The sequence below is a fragment of the Palaemon carinicauda genome, chromosome 20 (assembly GCF_036898095.1).
Source record: "Palaemon carinicauda isolate YSFRI2023 chromosome 20, ASM3689809v2, whole genome shotgun sequence".
Classification (NCBI taxonomy): Eukaryota; Metazoa; Arthropoda; class Malacostraca; order Decapoda; family Palaemonidae; genus Palaemon; species Palaemon carinicauda.
Window position 1 is genome coordinate 43,353,913 of NC_090744.1, and position 16,701 is coordinate 43,370,613.

General features: G+C 41.9%; 1 protein-coding gene across 1 annotated transcript in view; it reads left to right on the forward strand.

Annotated features, from left to right (window-relative positions):
• Pect (phosphoethanolamine cytidylyltransferase) overlaps positions 1–16,701 on the forward strand; it is an 87,454-nt gene that overhangs the window by 14,800 nt on the left and 55,953 nt on the right. The window contains exon 4 of the mRNA XM_068395126.1: positions 2,531–2,597. Within this exon, the coding sequence (XP_068251227.1) occupies positions 2,531–2,597 (67 nt within the window). The remainder of the gene's footprint in view (positions 1–2,530; positions 2,598–16,701) is intronic.

A 16,701-nucleotide genomic window follows, 5' to 3' on the forward strand; every position in this document is an offset into this window, starting at 1 on the left:
TAGGATATACTGTATGGTGCTCTTGAAGCCACCCTCCTCTTCCTCCGAGATGGAACAACAGAGCTCAGCCAGTAACTGTTTCCCAGTATTCGATATCCTGGTCCATGAGCAAAGTATGGCATATCTTACAACTTACCGTTAACTGTCCCTCCTGGGATTGAGTATCCATATTGTCCAAGGAGGTAGGAATATTTTGTCCATGGATTACTCTGTTATGGCCCCAAATCAAATAGTTTACAATTTTGTTATCTCTCGGGTAAATCACGTGAGAAACTCTACGTTGGGGTTTGTAGAAAACCTATTTCCCCGGACATAGTTATTTTTCAGCAGATCAGGGACTTCCTCTCTTGCTTCTGCTGAAGAAGTTCCTCGGGTAACAGTCCATGCTTGAAGGTCATCGTATGGTTTGTCCCTCAAGACTGTCTCTCTTCTATGCTGCAGTAAGAGGTAGGAGTTGTGCAGGTTTCACATTATGTCAGTTACGAAGGGATGTAGTTTCTTCTCATTACTAGTAAGATGTTATGAAGACCCACATTCTGCTTGAGTCTATCCCTCCTGCAGACATTTGATTCTATGAGAAACTAGGTGTCTTAGAGGGCCTGACTGTGGTACATTGCAGGATTCGACATCCTTCATACGAGTGTTGCAACCATATTGAGCACCAGCAGGACAGGAAGGAAGCTTCTAGTCAGTGTTCCTTTAAACTCTGCGAGTTTTCTGATGACGCAGTTATCTCAGTCCTCTGCCCAGATTACCTATCAGTGCACAATGAAGCAAAGATGGTTTCTGAGCGTTATAGACTATCTTCACCTTGGTAACTACATTATATGATATTGACCATAAACTCTAGGATCTCCCTCCTTGGCTCCTGAGGTTGCTTCTCAGTAGTTCTGTAACTTCCAGCTCCACCATTGGACAAATATCCTTCTAGTGTAAGGTAAAACTTTTGGCGTAAGTTTCAAGGAAAGGTAGTTTAAGTGGCCCTTCTAGTTTTATACTTTTTCTTGTTCTCATCTTGAGGGAATAAAGCAGCCCTACCTATTATAAGCTACTTGAGGGTATAAAGCAGCCCTACCTATTACAAGCTACTTGAGGGGATAAAGCAGCCCTACCTATTACAAGCTACTTGAGGGGATAAAGCAGCCCTACCTATTATAAGCTACTTGAGGGGATAAAGCAGCCCTACCTATTATAAGCTACTTGAGGGGATAAAGCAGCCCTACCTATTATAAGCTACTTGAGGGGATAAAGCAGCCCTACCTATTATAAGCTACTTGAGGGGATAAAGCAGCCCTACCTATTATAAGCTACTTGAGGGGATAAAGCAGCCCTACCTATTATAAGCTACTTGAGGGGATAAAGCAGCCCTACCTATTACAAGCTACTTGAGGGGATAAAGCAGCCCTACCTATTACAAGCTACTTGAGGGGATAAAGCAGCCCTACCTATTACAAGCTACTTGAGGGGATACAGTAGCCCTACCTATTACAAGCTACTTGAGGGGATAAAGCAGCCCTACCTATTACAAGCTACTTGGACAACTGATGCTGGCAAGTTATGCATGAGTGAGGTTTTCTTGTAATCTACACCCTGCTTAGAAGTAATTCTTCCATTTTCCTTACAAAGGAGAGAATGGGTTGGTGTCCATTCACATTAGTCTCGATGTCCGAACTAACACTTCCGACGCTATTTCCCTTATAGAGAGGTAGGTGTTTCGTGATCTGTTACTAGCTTCCCTCTTAGCCAGAACTAGCTAATGACATAAAAAAAAAATTTCATCCCTATGATTAGCTGCTAGGAGGCTTTAGGAGTCATCCCCTTCGTTTCCATATTGGACCAGATAGGATGGCATTTCCAAGTGAGAAAAGAACCTTTCAGTCTGATTCTAAGGGACTGCCTTCCACCAAAGGATGAGTCTCCTCTTTAAAGGATGATGCTTTGTATATCTATAGGAAAATTTCTGTAATTTTTTAAGTGATTTGTGTTTTTCATATCTATATAAACCTGAGTCCTTCTTTCCTCCACCACCTTCCTCAGGTCTCGAGACAAAGGCCAAAAGTGATGTGATACAGTCAGGCCGGCCAGTGGCTTTTCCCACCCACCTCCCACTAACTACCGCACCTACTTTGTCAAAGATTCAATAGTTGATCCAGCTCAGGCTGAAGACATACTCCCATTTAAATGACCCAGGTCTGTATAGTTAGAAAACCCAAATTACTCGCAAAATTATGGAAATGGGAAAGAAACAACTCTACTTGAACATTTATAAATTATTGCAACCAAACCCTAATTATATTGGGCTTAAAGAATTCAGTCTTAAAGAGAAGGTTGAAATTGGGTTGGAAATATTTGAAAATACTGTACCCAGAAAGAGGGAAGAAAAGATGGTAAGGGAACAGATGAAAAGTTAAACATTCAATGTATTGCAATTTTAGGTAGTGAGGCCATGAAATAAGATGTACCCATGATTATTGTACTTTGAAACAAATTGCTTATTTCTCTCATTTTCTAAGTTATTATTTATTTTCAGATGATATCACAATGACAGCCGATGGAGTTGATACCTACCATATAGTTAAAAAAGCCCAAAGATACAAGTGAGTATTTTGTAGACCTTTTAATAATTTTATCCAGTCTATGCAATGTACATGTAAAGTACAATACAGTACACTATAGTGTCCATAATTCCTATTGCAGGGAAATGTCGAGGTTTGGGAATATTATCATAAACATAATTTTAATAAGATTTGTTAATATTATACTTGCCTGATGTTCATATTGCTGCTTCTCTAAGATTTGTCTATGAGTACCCCAAAATGAAATAATATTACAAGGCTTTTGAGAGAGAGAGAGAGAGAGAGAGAGAGAGAGAGAGAGAGAGAGAGAGAGAGAGAGAGAGAGAGAGAGAGAGCGCAATTGTGGATGCAGTTCTGGTAGGTCCTGCTGCTTCCTCCGGATGTGGTGACAGCTGAGGTAGCAACAGTATGGGATTCAGCATATGAAACTTCATTTGTGGGGATAATGGGGGAGAGTGGACTGTGGCAACCTAGCAGTACCAACTAAACTTGGCTGAATCCCTCATCAGGCTAGGTTGAGCAAAAAGAAGAAAAGTCTACTTTTGTTCTTTTTTTTTATGTCTGGTGAAGTGCCTTGGTAGATAGATAGATAACACATCGAGTGAATTTTTTTTTGTTTTGGTTTACAAGCAATTGTGAAATGCGAGCTTGCTCCTAGAACATTAAACTCAAACCGAAGTACCACTTTATCTACATCTATCTACCTATTTACCAAGACACTTTTGAGGGGTAACCGACATCAAACAAAGGAACAAAAGGCGATCTTTCCTCTCTCTGCTCTTCCCAACCTGATGAGGGATTCAGCCGAGTTTGGCTGGTACTGCTAGGGTGCCACAGCCCACTCTCCTCCATTATCCACCACAAATGAAGTTTCATACGATGAATCCCCTACTTGTGCTACCTCCACTGTCACCAAGGCGACGGGAGGAAGCAGTAGGGCCTACCGGAACTGTGTCACAATCGCTCACCATTCATTCCTATTTCTAGCACGCTCTCTTGCTTCTCTCACATCTATCCTCCTGTCACCCAGACCTTGGCCTTCTTCTTGTACTTTTCCCATCAACTCTTGCATTCATCACCTTTAGCAGACAGCCGCTTTCCATCCTCTCAACATCACCAAACCACTTCAACACTTTCATATCCACTCTAGTTGCTAAATGATTTCTTACACCCATTCTCACCCTCACTACTTCATTCCTAACCCTATCTAATTGAGATACACCAGCCATACTCCTTAGGCACTTCATCTCAAACACATTCAATTTCTGTCTCTCCGTCACTTTCATTCCCCACAACTCCAATCCATACATCACAGTTGGTACAATCACTTTCTCATACAGAACTCTCTTTACATTCGTGTCTAACCCTCTATTCTTTACCACTCCCTTCACTTCCTCCAACACTTCGCATCCTTCATTCACTCTCTGATGTACATCTGCTTCCACTCCACCATTTTCTGCAACAACAGACCCCAAGTACTTAAACTGATCTACTTCTCAAGTAACTCTCCATTCAACATGACATTTAACCTTGCACCACCCTCTTTTTTCGTGCATCTCATAACCTTACTCTTAGCCCCATTAACTCTCAACTTCCTTATGTCACATACCCTTCCAAACTCTGTCACTAATCGTCCAAGCTTCTCTTCCGAGTCTGCAACCAGTACAGTATCGTCCGCAAACAACAACATATTTACCTCCCATTCTACTTCTAAGATTGCATTCTCGGTTTTGTCCTTAATCCTATTAATTAGTACTCTACCATACACTTTTTCAACAAACTATAGTCCATTTCTTTTATCGAGGCAGATTTGCACCGACTCACAGCGGTGCCCTTTTAGCTCAGAAAAGTTTCCTGATCGCTGATTGGTTGGACAAGATAATTCTAACCAATCAGCGATCAGGAAACTTTTCCGAGCTAAAAGGGCACCGCTGCGATTCGGTGCAAATCTGCATCGTTAAAAGAAATTGACTATAATACCCCTTGAATTACAACACTCATGCACATCTCCCTTACCTTTATATAGTGGTACAATACACGCACACACCCAGTCTACTGGTACCATTGACAATATAAAACACACATTAAACAATCTCACCAACCATTCAAGTACAGTCACACCCTCTTTCTTTAACATCTCAGTCCTCACACCATCCATACCAGGTGCTTTTCCTACTCTCATTTCATCTAGAGCTCTTCTCACTTCCTCTCTTGTAATCTCTCTCTCATTCTCATCTCCCATCACTGGCACCTCAACACCTGCAACAGCAATTATATCTGCCTCCCTATTATCATCAACATTCAGTTAACTTTCAAAATATTCCGCCCACCTTTTCCTTGCCTCCTCTCCTTTTAACAACCTTCCATTTCAATCTTTCACTGTCTCTTCAATTCTCAAACCACCCTTCCTTACTCTCTTTACTTTTTTCCAAAACTTATTCTCTTCATATGAATGACCCAAACCCTGACCCCACCTCTTGTCAGCCGCCCTCTTTGCCTCATCTACCTTACATTTTACTTCCACATTTTTCTCTCTATATCTTTCATACTTCTCTACACTATTACTTTGCAGCCATTCTTCAGATGCCCTCTTTTTCTCTTCCACTTTTATCTTCACTCCCTCATTCCACCATTCACTACCCTTCCTCATGCTGCCTCCAACAATCCTCGTACCCCACACATCACTTGCAATCCCAACAAAATTTTCTTTTACTAACTTCCACTCCTCTAAATTACCAGTTTTTCACTTTCACTCTGTCATATGCCATTTCCAACCTTTCTTGATATTCACTTTTTACCTCTGGTTTAATTAACTCTTCAACCTTCACTACCTCCCATTTACATCCCCCCACTCTATTCCCCCACTGTTTTGCTACAACATAGCCAACATTAATCAAAATTCTTGTCTAGAGTAAGCGTAATAAGTATATTAGACTGATGAAAATTTGACCAATTCTTAATAGGCAAGAAAGCACAGTAGGACAATTAGATAGCCTAAATTGTAAATTACTAACTGTGACTGATAATTTATGATTGATATATTTAGAACATGGGACCTGGTACTAGGACCAGTAAACCTATATTGCAAAAGTATTTTTTGAATGTACATAATGCCATCAATCTAATTATTAGATAACTGGATATTCTATAAAAAGGAAATTCTATCTTTCATACATTCTGAGTTACTTTTGTTTAAAAAATACAATAATTAAATGAACTAACCAAACAGAATTCATCTGGGTAAGTAGATCAGTATCTAGGTTAGGTAATGCAAGTTTAATAATTTCTCAGAATATTTCTTAATCACCTTATTGAATTATTCATACCCAAACAAATAGAAATTGAGATAAATGCTGTATATTTATACTTCTAAAAACTCTGCAAAGGATATAATTTCACATAAATTCCCTTTGATTCTCCAGTGTTTTAGGATTTTCTTTTGTTTACTCACTAATGCTAAAGAAATTTAGCTACTGTATGCATGAACAGTGTTAGACCATTGAATGTTCTATAGATTTTTTAAAAGGGAAAAAGTGTCCACACTACATGGTAACTGAATGAAAAACTTTTCTTGCTCTCGGAAAAAAATCTGCCTTTTTCTATAAAATCACTTCAATTTAAAAAAAAAAAAAGTCTTCTTGGTGAACATCTAGAGGCAGCTTTGAATAAAATCAAGTATCAAAGCTTACCTCAAGCAAATTATTTGGATATCCTACCAATATTAGTTTCCATATACTTTTCTGCCTCTCAGAGGAAAATGCACTACTCTTCCATAACAAATCTAGTGGCCAAGAAAAATACACTAAGTAAAATTCTAAATTAGACCTGCCTCACTGTCAATCTAAACATGAACTGTTGGCTTCCTGAAGTTTAATTGAAAATAATTTTTATTGAATATTCATATGAAAAGGGTTAAGCACAATCACCTCAGTACGTTGGAACTCAGTGGTCTGAAAAGGTTATAGAATTAGTAAAGATAACGATTTACGGAAGAAGAAAACTGAACTGCTGGGTAAAATTTTAGAAGTTAGCCTATATTGATCTCAGTCTTCTCTAGATGTACCTTAACCCACGAAGGACGACGGGCGGCACCGCCAAAGGACGACAACGGTTTATTGATATTGATAGAAAAAAATAAAAAAAAATGTAAATATACTAGTTTTCACTCTAATGTATAAGTATTTGGTATCATTGAAACTGCAAGAAGATGAGCTTTTTGAATAGGGCCTTTATTGTTTAATACATTGTCAATTACTTTGGAAATAGAAAAAAATGTCTTTAGAAATCACAGTTGCAAAATAATCAAGGTCACTCTGAAGCTGGGTTATTACAAAACTTATTATTCCTATTTGTTATAACAGTGCCAATTTTGTAAAGAATGTAATTCTGAAAAAGTCCTAAAAAACAGAATATTCTATCCAGTAATAGCGTGGTAAAAAGAATTATATAACATATCGAGTGACACTTTTTCACCATTTGGTAATGCGGATTTACAAGAATATTACAGCATTCAAGAATCTTTTACATCCTGCACTTTTATCAATCCCATGAGCAAACTAAGAGCTAAAAACTTTTTCATTTCTTTCACGAGTTACTAGTTTCCAGCTTCTGTATTTCCTTACTAGCTAAAAATCTGTTGGCATATATGTTAGTCTCACGAACAAGAATATCTATATCATCAGTTATAAATAAAGAAAAGTATTCAATAGGCTTTGAATTACAGTTAGGAATCCCAAAAGGACCTACATTTCTTTGGGTAAAAACAAAATCACTCCCACAGTCAATACCCTCAGGTGGATAAACACGTGTCCAGGATGAAGCAACAGGTTCAATGTCAAGATCGTCGTCATAAACATCGCTATCAGTAATATAATCATTACTATCATGCTCACTATGGCTGTCCAAATCATCAGCACTTGTTTCTGAATCATAAAGATAATCAATATTAGCCATTATAAAACAAATTGACTCTTAATTTTGCGTAAAAAAAAGTTATCGTTTATCGCTCCAACAGATAGAATCTCAATCGATAAGTCAAACGGCGCATGCTTAGCACACTCCTATAACCTCAAAGTATAAGATTTCTGGCAACTTTGCTTTGTAAACAATCACTGATTGGTTAAAGTAGACTGTGACGTCAATAGAAAGCGGGGCTAAAGTCATACATATGAGGGAGAAGAATGAAAAAAATGCATACACAATATAGATGCTCTTAAGTTGATTGCAATTAATGCATCCATTATATGGACGGGGCGTTCTTCGTGGGTTAAATTAAACAAACCACAAAAAGTGCAGGTATTACTAAAGGTTAAATTGCAGTACTAGACTTTACATTTATAATTAAAGCAGTCAACTAACAGTTGTGAGTGAGTGAACAGTATTCCTCCATACACATAAACTCAACATTGCAGCTGCCGGCCAGATACGTTTATGTTATGCAAAGCCAGGAAAAATTAGACTCGCATTGGGATTTATTAGTTCAAAATAAACCGCTGTAACTCAATCTGTGTCTTATTTAAACACTAGTCAATGAAAAAACTGAAAAGTAGGAGGTGATATGCCGCACCATAGACTGACTAATTGCCAGAGAGAGGCATTTTGCAAGGAGAGAAAACGTGAGATGTTTATTTTGTGATATACGTCAATAGAGCTTCAAGTAGAATCAATATGATCAAAGAAGTTACATAAAAATAGATATATTTTATTTACTAATTATGTTTTTCCTCCTAATCATTCTTTACTTGCAACACAACTGTCTTATCAAATCATTTAGTTTTTTTAAATAATTTTGCAATACAGTATAGCAGTCATTTACTTATTCAAGATGAATCATATTTCTTATATAATGCTATAATACTACTGTTCTTTGTAATATAGAAGCCAAATTCATATCCAAGATATTAATTGAGCTTTTTCTGGGCTCGAACCTGTGCCGCCCAGTGAATAAGCTCCATTTAGCACTTATTCTTAGGTAATTTACTGCTAAATATACCAGAGAAAAAATGTAAAGGAGTGCTAGGTTAACTAGCTCGCTCACCTATTGGTGTCGGTATAAAATTGGGCGTATATTCCAGAGGTCCCGCACTATTTAGATTAATCCACGACAGAGAACCCCAATAGAGGAGAGCCGTTCAACCTCACTCGGTACTACTACAATGCATCCGCTCAGAACCCAACTCCTTTTAGCACAACGTTCAAAGTAACCCGCTTTTTTTCTGGTGCTCTCGCTTTTGGATATTTTCTAGTGAATTATGGCTTCTTCGTCGGTTTCCCAGGAGACACCGTCTAAGTTAAGTACCAAGCTGGATTTTACTGTGTTTTGAGCAACCTAGATCGTTTAATATTTATATTATAGGAGTTTATTCTCTTCGTTCATACCGATCTTGCTTGATTTCACTACAGTTGGTACTCCTGTTTTTGAGAGCTTTTAATTTTCACTTGCGGTGTTACTATGTGTATTATTTTTTTTATCAAATATTATTTGTTATTGTGAATATTCATTATTTAGCGTTTAGAATCCTCGTGGTTCAAATTTTGGGCCGATATCATTTACGTATCGCTATGGCTGCCGACCGTGCTAAGGCGGCAATGTTATTTTAGCCATCAGGTGTGTCTTTTGTGATTTAATTATTTATGTTGCATGCCTTGCCCAAAAATTTTCAATGTGTTTATTCATATATTTAACGCTATTATTATTATTATAATGAATATTTGTGCCATTACTCCGTTTGATCTGTCTGATTGGGGATCGTCAGTTGGTAGCCCTGCTGCCTCGTATCACGTGATCCTCCCCCACGCTCCCCCTCTAGCTAGGTGGGAGGCTAGGCTTCCCCCCCCCTCCACTAAGGGACCGTTGCCTTCCCTCCTTTTAGAGGGGGTAGTTAAGTGTTTATGGACTTTGTCCTCCGGGTGGCCCGGCGGTTTAGTCTCTGTCTAGTCTGGTTGGCCACCGGTCTACAGAGTTGGATCCCGGTGTACCCTATTTTATATTCACTTTTCATTCTGGCTTATGTTATACGAAACCCTCCGGGTTCGATTGGCAGTTCTTAGTTACAGTTCCGCCCCCCTATTATTTTATAACATTTCCTATGATGATTATATATGACAGATCACTACCCCGGAGTCCCTAAAGGAATTGGTATTGAATATACCTTTATTTCCCGGCCCGGGGTCTACCCCACCCCGGGAAATCAGACACTATGTGTCTTAATTCCTTGTTTTTGCATCCTTTTTTATGCTCCCGGCTTGACCGGAATGGATGGCTATACTTTAGTTTCAAGTTAGACTTATGTTTAGGCCCGGGACCCCCGGTCCCGCCCCTATGTAAGAATATTATAGTTAAGCTCTAACCTTGCGTTAGACCTTTGTTAGGCCCGGGTCCTCCGGACCCGCCCCTAAAAAAAAAAAAAAAAAAAAAAAAAAAAAAAAAAAAAAAAAAAAATTTTATTTTATTTTTTACAGTCTAATCTTGTGTTAGACCTATTTTAGGCCCTACTTAAAAGAATAGTATAGTTAAACTCTATTCTTGTGTTAGACCTATGTTAGGCCACTTATAGAATAGTAGTTAGGCTCTAATCTTGTGTTAGACCTATGTTAGGCCCGGGTCCTCCAGACCCGCCCCTAATTAAGAGAATTACAGTTTCTCATATACTATTCTTTTTACAGATGGTGCATTGTCTGACGCCGGCCTGTGCAGCTGTTCTGCACCAGCCTTGTGGCCACTCCGTCTGCCGATCTCACGCCCCTTGTGGGGTTCAACTGGAAGACGTTGTGGTATGGCACCCGGATAACTGTGTGATTTGCTTCGACCTCATCACTACCCTTGGTTCTGACTCGGTGAGTCCCGTTGGCTATATTGCCTTCTTATTTTATTTACTATTAGTAAGATATCTATGGTCTTGAAGGATCATTGGGAGTTTCCCTTTTATAATTCCCACTATTATTTCAGGCATCCCCGGAGCAAAAGTCTGCGGCTCGGGCCACACTGAAGGTGTGGGTTGGTGGTTTTGCCCGGAATGTAAAGTCTAAGCGGCCGTACGTCCTATCTGAGGACTACTGCACCATGGTTTACCCCAACGCCAAGTCTTCAGCTGCTGTGGCTAGGCATGTGGCAGCTCCCATCATTGCCCACATTGATGCCACTATAACGGGTCTCATCGACCCAGAGCAAGATCCATCGGACGCCCCCGGAGGTCTGGAGGACAATGTTGCCTCCATGAACCTGGACGTCGAACCAATGTTGCTAGACGAGCCGGATACAGGTAGGGTGGTAAGTGAGGCAGGTGTGTCCGGCGCTGAGATTCCTATCCTCAGCCCCGCTCTTTCTTCTTCTTCTGATCGCTCTTCCTTTCTTGGATTTTCTGGGGACCGTGATTCGTCTCAACGTTCATACCCGGTTCCCCCTAAGGATAAGTCTACTTCAAGGACCTTACCCAAAGCTCGCAAGCCTCACAAGACTTCTCATGGCTCTAAACCTGGTACAAACCCGTCTTCAAAGACCTCTGGTTCCTCCTCTAAGTCTCACGACCCGGGAGTTCCTTCCGCCCCTCCTGCTGCTAGCCCGGGCCTTTCCGAATCAGCTATGCTTCGCATCGTGTCGGAGATGCAGGAAAAGTTGGTTTCGGAGATGCAGTCGAGGATGGACACGATGTTCTCTAACTTCGGTCAGAGAATTGGGGCTTTAGAGCAAGGAGCTCCGGAGAGAGTCCAAAGCTCTCTCATACCGGATGCCTCTAAGCTCCCGCCGTTTGCCAAGAACAACCCCTGGCGGATGGCTCTTCATTCCCCGTTCTCAGACGGAATGTTGACTCTGGAGGGCCTTGGCACTCGCCCTCTAGAGGACTTTGAATTCTTTCCTCCGGGTCTGGCATTTCCATTTCATGGTTATGCCAGACTTACCGAGGAAGCTTTAGTCCGATTAGACAAGGTCCCCAAAGAGACGGTCATCTTCCCGAAGGAGCAAGCCCAATCTGTTTGGGCCAGATTTTTGAATGACATCGGCTGCACTAACACCATGCTGACGCCTCATAAAAGCTCCTTTACGATGTTCTTAATGGACAAGAACACCTTGACTCCATGCGTCAATAAGGTGGCAGAGCTTGCCTTTCAATATGCTCTGGAGGAGAAGCCCTTGCCTCCCATCCGAGAGGTGGATCCAATCTCCCTCCTTCTTCCCTCAGGTATTGAGTGTTGGGACAACGTCCATACCACCTTTACCTCCGGCAAGCTTGCAGCAGACTGTGCCTCAGTCTTGTTTAGTGAGAAGCTTCCCCGTCTCCCGGAATCTCTCATTAAACAGGAATATGATTCCCGCCTACGTGTTGGCCGTACTCTAAACCTGGCCACATCCACGGAGTCGATAGCCTTGACTTACGATACGGAGAGTATTTTTAAGTCTCTCAACAAGGCTACGCTACAGTCGTTATATTATGACTTATATGACTTTGCTACTGCTAAACGCAGATGTCGCAAGCATGTTCTAGCTGAGGCGACGATTAGGCATGAACCTAATAAACTCATCCGGTCCTCCTGTTGGGGTTCAAATCTCTTCCCCGAGGATCTCGTAGAGGAAGTCTTGGCGGAGGCCACTAGGGTTAATCAGAGCCTTAAAGCCCGTTGGGGTTTGACCCCTAAACGCAAGTATGACCCCGCAAATTATCAAGCCCGGGGTAGGAAGAAGCTTAGACCATATACCTCCACCCAGTTCAGGCAACAACAGAGTGCTTCATCCAACTTCCGGCTGCCTCTTCCTCCATCTTCTGTTGCCCCTGCACAGCCTTCCACCTCTCGGGCTCCTTCGGATGACTATGTCACCGTTCTGCTACCTAAGAGCCAGCTTTCTGGTGCCTCCGCCACTTCCCCTGCCTTTAACCAGTCCTACGAGGCTCATAGCTCTTCCCAGAGTTATGGTAGAGGTAGAGGCTACCACCGTGGCTCTAACCAGAACAAAGGCAGGGGAAGAGCCTTTCGCAGAGGAAAGAACTTCCGAGGCGGACGTGGAGGCAACTCCTCAAACCAATACTGAGGTGCAGCAGGTAGGGGGGAGGCTCTATGCCTTCCGCAACAAATGGAGGTTCAGTCCCTGGGCGTTCAGTATCATCTCCAAGGGACTAGGGTGGAGTTGGATTCAAGGACCTCCTCCTCCGAACAAATTTCGTCAACATTCCACTCCGGACCTGGTCGAATTTGTCCAGGAACTTTTACAAAAGAATGCCATACAAGAAACGAAACATCTGAAGTTTCAAGGTCGGCTGTTCAGTGTTCCGAAGAAGGATTCAGACAAGAGAAGAGTGATTCTAGATCTATCCCTTCTCAACTTGTCCATTCAATGCGACAAGTTTCGAATGCTTACCGTCTCGCAGGTGCGGACCTTACTTCCCCGTGGGGCCGTCACCACCTCTATCGATCTTACAGACGCCTACTATCACGTCCCGATAGCGAGACACTTCCGTCCGTACCTAGGCTTTCGCTTAGGGGACAAAAGTTACTCCTTCAAGGTGATGCCTTTCGGGCTCAACATTGCCCCAAGGATCTTCACAAAGCTAGCAGAAGTCGCTGTTCAGGAACTCAGGAATCAAGGGATTCAAGTAGTAGCCTATCTGGACGACTGGCTCATTTGGTCAGACACCTCCCAAAATTGCCTAAAAGCCACTCACAAAGTCATCCATTATCTTCAATCTCTAGGCTTCCAGATCAACTTCAAGAAGTCCCGTCTTCTTCCAAAATCGAAGTTCCAATGGCTCGGCCTGCAATGGGATCTTATATCTCATACTCTGTGTCTTCCCAGACCCAAGAGGTTAGAGATTGCAAGAAACACCAAACGCTTTCTCAAAGACAAAGTAAGTTCCAGACGGCTTCAAGAGAAGATTCTGGGTTCCCTTCAGTTTGCCTCAGTGACGGATCTTCTTCTGAAGGCAAAATTGAAAGATATCAATCGTGTCTGGCGTTCGAGGGCGAACTGGAAGCTCCGGGACAGGAAAGTCCGCCTTCCTCCCATTCTACGGGAAAGACTTCTTCCTTGGACAAGAGCAAACAGTCTGTCAAAGTCAGTTCCCCTTCGATTTCCGCCCCCGGAATTAATCATTCACACAGACGCATCCCTATCAGGTTGGGGCGGCTATTCTCAGCTCAAGAAAGTTCAAGGTCTTTGGACTCCCTTGTTCCGCCATTTTCACATCAATGTGCTAGAGGCCATGGCAGTTCTTCTAACCCTGAAACGTCTCGCTCTTCCCAAGAAACAACACCTTCGTCTGGTCCTCGACAGCGAAGTGGTGGTCCGCTGCCTCAACAGAGGCGGGTCAAAGTCAGGGCCTCTGAACCATGTTCTAATAGCCATATTCTCCCTAGCAGCCTCGAACCGTTGGCATCTTTCAGCTGTCCACCTGGCGGGAGTCCGGAATGTAGTGGCAGACGCCCTGTCCCGGACCTCCCCTCTAGAATCGGAATGGTCACTCGATCTAAAGTCATTTCGGTGGATTCTCTCTCAGGTTCCCGGTCTCCAAGTGGACCTCTTCGCCACGGAATCCAACCACAAATTGAGAGTATATGTGGCTCCCAATCTAGACCCTCAGGCTTACGCCACAGACGCCATGTCACAGAATTGGGACAACTGGGAAAAGATTTATCTCTTTCCCCCGGTGAATCTTTTGCTGAAAGTTCTAGACAAACTGAGATCCTTCAAGGGATAAGTAGCCTTGGTCGCACCCAACTGGCCCAAGAGCAACTGGTATCCTCTCCTGCGGGAGTTGAGACTATACCCTCACCCGATACCCAATCCGGTTCTGTCTCAGATAGTACAAACACGCGTTGTGTACGCTTTCTCAAACATTCAGAGCGCCCTAACTTTATGGACTTTATGAAGTTTGCGGCTATGCATGGTGCCAATATTGATCCTCAAAACACCTTGTTCCTAGAATCAGATAAACGGGATTCCACCATCCGTCAGTATGACTCTGCAGTTAAAAAGTTGGCAAAATTTTTAATAGACTCAGACGTGAACTGTATGAACTTGAACCTTACAGTCACTTTCTTTAGATCTTTATTAGAATCAGGTCTGGCAGCCAATACTATCACCACTATTAAATCGGCTCTGAAAAAGATCTTCCTAGTGGGTTTTAACATAGACTTAACCGACTCTTTGTTAGCTTCAATTCCGAAAGCTTGTGCCAGACTGAAACCGGTTACTCGTCCTACCCCGGTGACCTGGTTCCTTAATGACGTACTCAAATTGGCTTCTGATACCATTAACAGTTCTTGTGATTACATGCCCCTTCTCAGGAAAACACTTTTCCTAGTGAGCTTGGCTTCCGGGGCAAGAATTTCTGAATTGGCAGCCTTGTCGAGAGACCCGGGTCATATTGACTTTCTGCCTTCAGGAGAGGTCCTTCTTTCTCCTAACAAATTCTTTTTGGCTAAGAATGAAGACCCTCAAAACAGATGGACCTCCTGGAAAATTGTTCCCCTCACGCAAGATCCGTCGCTGTGCCCTGTCACTACTCTTAGGTCTTATCTATCCCGGACCTCCTCTAACTCCTCGGGGCCTCTATTCGTTAGAGAACAAGGCGGTACCATTACTATTAAAGGGATCAGGCAACAAATTTTGTATTTTATTAAACAAGCTAACCCTGACTCTTTTCCTCTTGCACATGATATCAGGGCGGTTGCCACCTCGGTGAACTTCTTTCACCACATGAATTTTACAGACCTTTCCAGGTATACAGGGTGGAAATCACCGTCAGTGTTCAAGAAACACTACCTTAAACATTTGGAAGCCCTAAAATTTTCTACAGTAGCCGCAGGGAGCGTAGTTACTCCCGAGTAACTCACAGGTTAATGCCTTGACTCTTTATCTCTCCCTCTTACCTGCCTCATTTATACCCTATTGTATTCGTTGGTCTCGCACCTGAATACTGTTATTATATTTGTAAATTTTTATGCTCCTGAGTATCTGTATATATTATCACTCACGGCATTATTATACCTACCTTATTGGATTTATGTTCATATTTAAGATACCCTTATAATTGTTTTTTGGTACTCATCTCTGATTAAAGCATCCTGTATTTCTCTTACGCTTATGTTTTTTCCTTTATTTTGCAAGTTTGGTGACATTTTTCTCTTGTATAGATTCACTGGGCGGCACAGGTTCGAGCCCAGAAAAGGGATTTTGACGTAGGAAAAATCTATTTCTGGGCGAGGGACCTGTGCCGCCCAGTGAACCCTCCCAGCTCCTCTCCCTTGGAGTCCCCAAACTTTGGGTGCTAAGGAGTTGGGTTCTGAGCGGATGCATTGTAGTAGTACCGAGTGAGGTTGAACGGCTCTCCTCTATTGGGGTTCTCTGTCGTGGATTAATCTAAATAGTGCGGGACCTCTGGAATATACGCCCAATTTTATACCGACACCAATAGGTGAGCGAGCTAGTTAACCTAGCACTCCTTTACATTTTTTCTCTGGTATATTTAGCAGTAAATTACCTAAGAATAAGTGCTAAATGGAGCTTATTCACTGGGCGGCACAGGTCCCTCGCCCAGAAATAGATTTTTCCTACGTCAAAATCCCTTTTTTATTGTTTACTCACATGATTGATCAGGTTTTTCTTTTTTTTTCTTTTTTTTTTTTTTGCAACTAAAAGCAGTTGGGTAGTTTTTAATCAGAGTAATCATGAATCGTGATATCTTCCATATTTGAAAATTGTATGGGTTTTTTAGTACAGTGATACCTCTGGATACGAAAGTTTCTGCTTACGAAAAATTCAGGATACGAAAAGCGATACAAAGATTTTTATGCCCCAGCATACGAAAAGATTTTCAGTATACGAAAAGCTTACGAGATCCCAACTCGTCGCCGAGAGTACAGTACCTTTTTTTTCAGGGTATCAACCCTTAATTTAGGTGTACAGGTAACAATACACCTTCACTGATCCAAATGCTTTACATACAGTACCGTATCTTTTATACAGTAGTAAAGAAAACGGACCGTTTTCTTAGGGCTTGGAGGGGATAACTAGGCTATAACTACATTATTGAATAATCTCATGGTGGTTTCTGGAATGGATTAGGCTGTTTTTAACGGTTGGGTTAATTATTGAATGATAGAAATGGCTGCATTGTATGGTTATTACTACAGT